Here is an 8880-nt window from a genome sequence, read left to right on the forward strand (position 1 = left end):
CAGCACCGCAGCGGGTGCAGGCAGGGAGCCGGCAGCTCCGCAGCTGCCCCAGCGGTGCACAAGGACCCTCTCCTCCTTCCCCGCTGTAAATGAGGTGACAAACGAGGGGCTTTGCGCTCAAGCTTTATTGTGGCAGCGGTGACCTGTACGTGTGTCACCAGCAGCGCTCTGGGGCTTGTCCCCGCCTGTGTCCCAGCCGTCCCCTTGCACGGCGGTGGAGCGCGGGTAGTGAGGGGGCACCGATCCTCTCCCTCTGCCCCCAAGCGGGGGCATCGTGGGGGTCACAGCAGCACCCCGGGGGTGGCAGCAAGCAGGGCCGTGGCCACGCAGTGTGCTCAGATGGTGGCGAGCACCATGGAGATGATGAAGATGATGGTGACCAAGAGGGTGAGGACCAGCAGCACGGAGCAGATGATGTTCAGCACCTTGGCACGGGTGCCGTGCTGCCGGGCACCCTCCATGTCCCCCAGCACCTTGCAGTCACGGGCCTGGGGGGCAAATGAGGGGCTCAGCGGTTACAGGGAGTTGTGGGGGGCGACACATCCAGGGGGTTGGTGGTGGGACCTCTGGGATGCATTACCCCAGCGTAGAGAGTGAAGCCACCAGCACTGCCCGTCCCCATCCCCAGGGTGGGCAGGTTTGGGGAGCTGCAGTGGGGGAAGATCGGGTCTGGGGTTCCAGGGCTGGACGGCATCAGTGGGGCTGGGATGGGAGGGTGGAGCTGGGGGTGCCAGGGCTGGGCAGCATCAGTGGGGCTGGGATGGGAGAGTGGAACTGGGGGTCCAGGGTTGGGCAGCATCGGTGGGGCTGGGATGGGAGAGTGGAGCTGGGGGTGCCAGGGCTGGGCAGCATCAGTGGGGCTGGGATGGGAGGGTGGAGCTGGGGGTCCAGGGTTGGGCAGCATCGGTGGGGCTGGGATGGGAGAGTGGAACTGGGGGTCCCAGGGCTGGGCAGCATCGGTGGGGCTGGGATGGGAGAGTGGAGCTGGGGGTCCAGGGCTGGGCAGCATCAGTGGGGCTGGGATGGGAGAGTGGAGCTGGGGGTGCCAGGGCTGGGCAGCATCAGTGGGGCTGGGATGGGAGAGTGGAACTGGGGGTCCAGGGTTGGGCAGCATCGGTGGGGCTGGGATGGGAGAGTGGAGCTGGGGGTCCAGGGTTGGGCAGCATCGGTGGGGCTGGGATGGGAGAGTGGAGCTGGGGGTCCAGGGCTGGGCAGCATCAGTGGGGCTGGGATGGGAGAGTGGAGCTGGGGGTCCCGGGATGGGACCATGAGGGGAATGGTGAGGATAGGGCTGCGGCGGGGTGTCCGGTTCGGTGTAGGGGCGTCTCATGTCCGGCTGTATCCGGGTTGGGTCGCGGTAGGGGGGTCCGATTTGGCTCGGGGTGTCCCGGGGCGCCCTTTCCGGTTGGAGGGGACGGGTCTGGGTCGGGGTTGTCGGATGGGGGTCCCCGGTGTCCCCCCCTCACCTTGATGGAGTGGACGAGCGCAGGGAAGCAGAAGCAGCCGAGGAAGGTGAGCCCGAAGCCCAGGAGCACGTTAAAGAGCGACCAGAGCACGTAGTCCCGGGGAGGCTCAACGGGGCCGCTGGCGGGGGTGGCGCCGGCCCCGGGGGGCTGCAGCGGGATCGACACCTCCACCTGCCGCGGCTTCATGGTGGTGCCACTGCGGGACGAAGGGAGCGGGATGGGTCCCGCACCGCCCGCAGCGCCGGAGCCTCCCGAGCCGGGACCGGTCCCGCACCGCCCGCAGCACCGGACCCTCCGAGCCGGCACCGGCCCCGCACCGCCGGGGGACCCGAGCGGGGTTAAGGGGAGCTGGGGCTGCGCACCGGGGTCGGGGGCTCCGCTCCCGCTGGTTTCGGTGCGCGCCGGGAGCTCCCGCTGCAGAGCAAGGTCCGGGGTAGAAAGAGAAAGAAGGAAGCGCCGGGGAGGCGAAACCCGCCTGTAGCAGGCGAGCCCGGGGAGCGCAGCTTCAGAGCACGTGGGGTCGGGACCAGCAGCATCCTTCCTGCTGGGGGCCCGGTCCTGGCGCCAGGGACGGTGCGGAGGAGCGGCCCCGATGGCTGCTGAGGAACGCGGGTTCCCGTCGGGGGCTGGACGGTTCCACACCCGTTCCCATGGGTAGCACTGGGGTGGGGATGAGCCCCCCGGTCTGCAGGGCTGAACCCACCGGGAACCAAAGGTCCCTTTTAACCTTTCCACGCCTGGAGGAGATGCACAAGGGGGTGGCTGGAGGCAGGCGAGGGCAAGGGGGGGTGTTCTGGGGGTGTTTGTGCTCCAGCCCCAATGCCTCATGTACGGCACTGCAGGAAAAGCTGCTCACAGAAGCTCAGTGGGGGTTCCCCATGTTGGGTATTGGGGTGCTGGCCAGGGACAGCCACAGGGACTGAGAGCAGCCAGTTTGCTCCTTATCCATCTGTTCTGAGCACCCATACAAGTGTCAATACAAGCAGTTGACCCAGTGGAGGGAAAGGTTGGGATCCAGAGGGACCTGGATGCGCTGGAGAGGTGGGAACCTCATGGAGTTCAACAAGGCCAAGTGCAAGGTTCTGCTTCCAACAGGGATACGGGACTGGGGCTCCCTGCTGGGGTCAGCCCAGAGCATCCCAAGAAGCCCCAGGACTTCTCTGCCCGTGTTGGCTGATTGAGGAGCTGGGGAGAGCTCCAGCGTGCAGTGACCCCAAACCGGTGCCATTCCCAGGGGCACCCACCCCGCGGCAGCGATGTGCTGCGAGGGATTTGGGCAGAACAAGCTGGATGCAGCTCCCGTGGGCCCAGGAGGAGCGGGAAGGGGCAGGAATGTGCGGGATGCAGCACATCCCACCGGAACCTCGCCAGCCCCTTGTGCAAGGGCTGCGGCCGCTGCCAGCGCTGCGGGGCCTGAGCCGGGTCCCGGGGGCTCAGCGTGAGGGTTCGGGGCTCATGAACAGCTCCTCGGGCCCTGATGGGGGGATCACACCCGCGGGATGCCCCTGTGGGCAGAGGCAGCCTCCCCGCAGCCTCCCCGCGGCTTCCCCCCAAGGAAGCAGCGCAGGAACGGGTGATTCACCAGGAGGCGGCTCCGCACAAGCCCCGTTGTTGCGGTGGGGCCGCGGGCACCGCCTCCCGAGCGCGGCTCCGTGTTCTTGGGAGTGAAAGGCCTCATTCCGCATCCTCCTGGCCCCCAGCCCCGGGGCTCTGAGGATGAGGAGCACAAAGGATTCCAGCGAGCTTTGCGAAGGGGGAGCCGGGCCAGCCGCGTGCTTGAGGCCCTGCCAGATGGGGCTGTGCCAGGCTCTGCCATGGGGTCCCGTTGGAGGCTGGTGGAGCCGGGCAGGGCCATGTGCTGGCATGGGGCTGCTGCCTCTCCCCACAGCACCTTGGTGACGGCGATGGCTGTGCGAAGGGTGGGTGCTTGTGGTCCAGTAGAGCCCCGTGGAGCCATTGCTCCGTCCCCACTGGTGGGATGGGGAGAGAAGGGGAAAGTACAAGTGAGGAAATGCGTGGGCTGGGATCGAGATACCTCAATAGGGAAAGCAAAAGCAAACTAAGGAATTCCTTCACCCTTCCCGTCCCAGGTGGGGGTTCAGCCATGCCCAGGACTCCCGCACCATGGCCACTTGGGAAGACAACATTGATCTGAATATCCCCTTTCCTCCTTCCCCTAACCTCATAGCGTGACACCACATGGTTTGGGATCCCCCAGGGTCAGCTGGGATCACCCATCCCGGCTGTCCCCACCCATCTCTTTGTGCCCCCCCGCCTGCTCGCTGGAGGAGCAGCAGAGCCCTTGGCGCTGTGTGAGAGCTGCTCAGCAACAACCAAACATCCTGTGTTACTCACCCTGTTTCCAGCACAAACCCAAACCAGTCCCAGCGCAGCCACTGGGAGGGAAATCAAACCTGTCCCAGCCAAACCCAGCACAATGCGAGCAAGGTTTAGGGGGGGTTCCTGTTGCACTTTGCCCCCATGATCTGGGATGGAGCCACATCGCTCACAGCTTCCCCTTCCCTCTGGAGGCACATCCGGACCCCGCTGATGCACGCATGGCTACGCAGTCCTGATGCAGCTCCTCTGGCTCAAGCCCTTTGCACGGCCCCACAGCCCGAAGTCACAGAGCCATGGAACCAACCAGGCTGGGAAAGCCCTTTCAGCTCATCCAGTCCAACCCCTACCCCAGCAGTGCCAAGGCCACCCCTAACCCATGGCACCGCGGCCTCGTCTATAGGGTTTGTGAGCACTTGCAGGGCCGGTGCCTGCAGCCCTGCCCTGGGCAGCCTGTTCCAATGCCTGAGCACCCTCTGGGGCAGGAATTGTTCCTCAGCTCCATCTAACCCTGCCCTGGTGCAGCTTGAGGCCGGTTCCTCTTGTCCCATCCCTTGTTCCTTGGGAGCAGAGCCCAGCCCCTCCTGGCTCCATCCTCCCGGTGACACCCAGCAGAGGTGAGGTGCTACTTGCATCCTTGGGGTGAAGGTGAACCTTACAAGCACTTTATATCCCCTGTGGCTGCCTCTTCCCCACAAGTACCCAGCTTCCCCGAACTCAGTGCATCCTTGAGCATCACCCCCATGATGGTCCTTGCCAAGGGCAGATCCTGTTTCTCAGCCAAGCTGGGGTGGGGAGATCCCAACCCCCTCCCCCTGCCAAAATGAACCCGAGCCGGTGGCAAAAGTGAAAGAAACCTTTATTTGAACCAGGTTTTTGGGAGGACGCATTTCTCCTCTGGGGCCCTTGGGGGCCATAAATCAGGGTGAAGCAGCAAGCAGGAAAACAAGCTCTGCCCCTTTGCTATAGGCAGTTTATGGGAGCTCAGCTCCCAGAGTGCATCCATGCACCTTCAGGGAGGCAAAGAAAGGCTCCACAGGGGCTGTGAGCAGCGAGGGAAGGAGGACAGGATCCCAGCAGGCTCCGCAGTGCTCCAAGGAGGTGTCGCTGTGCCTGTGCAGCGAGGAGGGGGCTAATTGGGGCCATAGAAGGGGTGATGCTCCTGCTCGTTCATGAAGCCCCTCATGGCGGTGATGGCGCCATTGGCGGTGAGGATGAAGATGAAGATGGTGAGGGCGAAGAGGGCGATGCTGAGCACCAGGGCGGTGATGTTGAGCTGCTTGGCAGTGGAGCCATAGCTCAGCGCTCCACTGTAGTCACCGAGCACTTTGCGGTCCCTGGACTGGAGGAGCCGGAGACAGTCAGTGGGGATGGGGGGGACAGTGGGGATGAGGGGGACAGTCAGTGGGGATGGGGGGACAGTCAGTGGGGATGGGGGGGACAGTCAGTGGGGATGGGGGGGACAGTGGGGATGAGGGGGACAGTCAGTGGGGATGGGGGGGACAGTGGGGATGAGGGGGACAGTCAGTGGGGATGGGGGGGACAGTCAGTGGGGATGGGGGGTACAGTCAGTGGGGATGGGGGGGACAGTCAGTGGGGATGGGGTGAAGGGGACAATCAGTGGGGATGGGGGGGACAGTCAGCGGGGACGGGGGGGACAGTCAGTGGGGATGGGGGGGACAGTCAGTGGGGATGGGGTGAAGGGGACAATCAGTGGGGATGAGGGGGACAGTCAGTGGGGACGGGGTGAAGGGGACAATCAGTGGGGTTGGGGGAGCCTATGGAGGGGGACACTCGGGGGGCTCAAGGTTGCAAGTAGATGGGAAAGGTGCTGACCCCTTCTTCAGAGCCTCCAGCCAGGGCCAATGGTCCATGGGGGGGCTTTGGGCACCCTTGTGTTTGGGGCTTTGTGAGACTGACTCATGGAGCTACCTGGGACTGGGGGCTCTGTGGGTCCGTGAGGGCTCTGTGGGGTCTATGGGGCACCCCGGGGTTGGGGCTCTATGGGGTCTCCCTCACTTTGGGGGACTCTATGGGGTCTCCCTGGGCTCGGAGTCTCAGCGGGGTCTCCGGGGCCGCCCCCATCCCATCGGATCGGTGATGCCCGGCTCCCCACGCCCTCCCCCGATGGGAACCCCGTCCCCAGGGGCCCCCCACCTTCACGGAGTAGACGAGCGCCATGAAGCCGAGGCAGCAGACGTTGGCGTACAGCGTGCTGCAGATGGACCACGCGAGGTGGTCGCGGGGCGGGGGCTCCGGGGGGGACTCCACCGGTATCACGGCGCTCCGAGGCAGCCCCTGCATGTCCAGCGCCGCCGGCAGCTGCTCGTAGGGCGCCCGCGACCGCTCCATCCCGCGTGCGGCTCCAGGGAAGGTTCCGGGGCAGGCTCCGGGCTCCTCGGTTTCGTTTTCCCGAGACCAAGAGCGAGGCGGGGCGGTCCCTCCGTGACCCTCCCCCCCTTCCTGTGCTCTCCCCCCTTTGATGTTTTCTGTTTTCTCCACCCCTCCCTTCCATGGTCCCTCCTTTACCCCCTTCCTTGCCCCCTTTTTCCTTGCTCTCTGCTTCCCTCGTCCCTCTCTTTGCCGCCTCCCGGGGGCCGTCTGGGGACAACCCCGAGCGTTTTGGGGTGCTTGGCACAGGAACCCGGAATAAGGTCCCGTCCCCATGGCGCAGGGAACCCCCTTCCCTCACGCCTTTAGCCCCACATCCCCGCTCCCGCACTCCGGCTGCTGGAGTTTCGGTGCAAGTGGTCCAGGCCGATAGGGCACAACTTCATGGGGTTGAAGGGACCTTAAATCCCCTCCAGCTCCAACCCCTGCCAGGGCAGGACCCCTTCCACTGGAGCAGCTTGCTCCAAGCCCCTGTGTCCAACCTGGCCTTGAGCACTGCCAGGGATGGGGCAGCCACAGCTTCTCTGGGCACCCTGTGCCAGCGCCTCAGCACCCTCACAGGGAAGAGCTTCTGCCTAAGAGCTCAGCTCAGTCTCCCCTCGGGCAGGTTCAAGCCATTCCCCTTGGCCTGTCCCTACAGGCCCTTGTCCCAAGCCCCTCTCCAGGTTCCCTGCAGCCCCTTTAGGCACTGGAGCTGCTCTCAGGTCTCCCCTTCTGTCCTGGGTTCAGCAGGAGCAGTCATTTTTGTCCTTCTTGGTAGCTGGTGCAGTGCTGTGTTCTGACTTTTGGGCTGGGAACAGAGCTGATAACAATGATGTTCTGGTTTGGCCAAGGGCTTTGGGAGCCTCTTGCTCTGCCAGGGAGGAGGGGAAGCCGGGAGGAAGCAGAGACAGGACACCTGACCCAAACTGACCCAAGAGGTATTCCATAGCACAGCATGTCATGGCCAGGAGGGAACTGGGAGTTACCCGGAAGGGCTAGGGACTGAGGGGTTGGAGGAGGTATCGGTCAGTGCTTGGTCGTGCTGGGGGGGTCGAGTTATCGGTCGCCTGGTGCTGAGGTGTTGTATTCTCTTCCCTTGTTATTTCCTTTATCATTACTCATATTGGTGGTAGCAGCAGTGATTTGTGTTATACCTTAGTTACTGAACTGTTATCTCGACCCATGGGAGTTGCATTCTTTCTGATTCTCCTCTCTGTCCCTCCGGGAATAGGGGGAGGGCAAGAGGGGGGGAGTGAGTGAAGAGCTGTCTGGCTGGGGTTAAACCACGACACCTTCACACAGCAGAGGGGCAGGATCCCCTCCTGGAGCTGCTGTTCACGCTCTGGGGGCGCAGCCCAGCACACGGGGGGGTTCTGGGCTCAAGGGTTCACTGAAGCCAGGTCATGGGGAGCTGCTCCTTACCCAAGAGCCCAAGTCCTGCTCCTCAGGGCTGCTCTCAATCCATTCCCATCTGAAGCTATTACACAGATGGACCTCCGTAGTATGGCAGAGTATTACCTTTGTTAGTGCACTTTAATTCATGTTATATATCTTCACTGTATTCTATAAGGAGGTAATAAAGTTTTACAGGCAACTCTGGGATTCTTCATGCTTAAATAAACCAAACCAAAGGACAACCCAGCCCTGGGCAGGACTTTGCTTCTCAGCAGCTTCAAGCTGTCCTCAAAGGATAAAGGATGTCCCTGGACAGGCAGGATCCCACAGCATCCTATCGCTGTGACACATCCCGGGCATCCCAGTAACTCCATCAATAGGGACCCCAGGGACACCGGGACTTGGTGATGAGCCCAGTCACTGCTGGAGCACTGAGAGGGTGTAAGAGCCCTCTCTCTGTAAAGGCACATCTGGGGTGCTCTGGTCAGGCTGGGACCGCATGTGCATGGGTATTTGCTGTGTTGTTCTACCCTGCATGTCCCACTTCCCCCCTTCATTAGCATGAACTTTTCGGGATGACACATCGACATTCCCAAACCTCCTGCCCCCGCCCCAGGGCCACTGGGAAGAGGCTGAATTGAGGTCCCATGAGCGAAGGCTGCACAGTGGCCTCCTGCTCAGCGGGCTGGAGAGGTGCAAGAAGCAGGGGTAACAACCTCTTCATTGCGCCAGATGTGCCTCTTCCACATCCATTGTCCAGAGATCCCCTTCATCCCGGCCTCCTCCTCCTCCCTAACGGGACCGAGGTTCCTGCTCGGTGCCCTCCACCCCCGTTGGGCTGAACTGGGCTCAGTTACCAGCTAATTACCCTGCGAGGGAAGGAGCGCAGAGAGCAGCGATCCAGAGCTCTGGTGCCCTCTAGTTTCCCAGCTGTGGATGTGGTTTTTTTCCTCTGTTAACTGATTTCCCCCGGTTTTTGTCCCCCGCTTTAGCCGCAGCGAGGAGGAGGGGCTGCCTGGGCTTGTGCGGCGGGGAAGGAGAGCAGGAAACGAAACCAACCCGCTCTGTTCTCTGGCCGAGGCAAGAACCGGCCCCTGCATCGGTGACCTGAGTTGTGGCCGGTCTTAGCCTGGCTGTGCACAGGCGACCCCGGGGCCGTGGCGAGCAGCTCCTCCGAGGCACACGGTCCGTGACTCCGCCACCAGCGGCGACGCCGCGGTCACCGTGGGCATAATTAAGTTCGACTGTTAATTAGTGTTGTGCTTTGCACAGGGCGAGCTCCAGCCCTCGCACTTCCCGATGGCCGAGG

General features: G+C 63.2%; 2 protein-coding genes across 2 annotated transcripts; both read right to left on the reverse strand.

Annotated features, from left to right (window-relative positions):
* Positions 1-320: 320 nt before the first annotated feature.
* On the reverse strand, positions 321-1689 carry LOC133212331 (interferon-induced transmembrane protein 5-like). The gene is made up of 2 exons (XM_061353593.1): positions 1467-1689; positions 321-488 (listed from the first exon to the last, which is right to left on the reverse strand). The coding sequence occupies exons 1-2, from the start codon at positions 1650-1652 to the stop codon at positions 336-338; spliced, it is 339 nt and encodes a 112-aa protein (XP_061209577.1). The 5' UTR covers positions 1653-1689; the 3' UTR covers positions 321-335.
* Positions 1690-4645: 2956 nt separating this feature from the next.
* Positions 4646-6196, reverse strand: LOC133212330 (dispanin subfamily A member 2b-like). Its single transcript, XM_061353592.1, has 2 exons — positions 5961-6196; positions 4646-5145 (listed from the first exon to the last, which is right to left on the reverse strand). The coding sequence occupies exons 1-2, from the start codon at positions 6153-6155 to the stop codon at positions 4936-4938; spliced, it is 405 nt and encodes a 134-aa protein (XP_061209576.1). The 5' UTR covers positions 6156-6196; the 3' UTR covers positions 4646-4935.
* Positions 6197-8880: the final 2684 nt, after the last annotated feature.

The sequence above is a fragment of the Neopsephotus bourkii genome, unplaced genomic scaffold (genome assembly GCF_033783945.1).
Source record: "Neopsephotus bourkii isolate Nb327-2 ecotype Australia unplaced genomic scaffold, CSIRO-AGI_Nbou_v1 NB_689, whole genome shotgun sequence".
NCBI lineage: Eukaryota > Metazoa > Chordata > Aves > Psittaciformes > Psittacidae > Neopsephotus > Neopsephotus bourkii.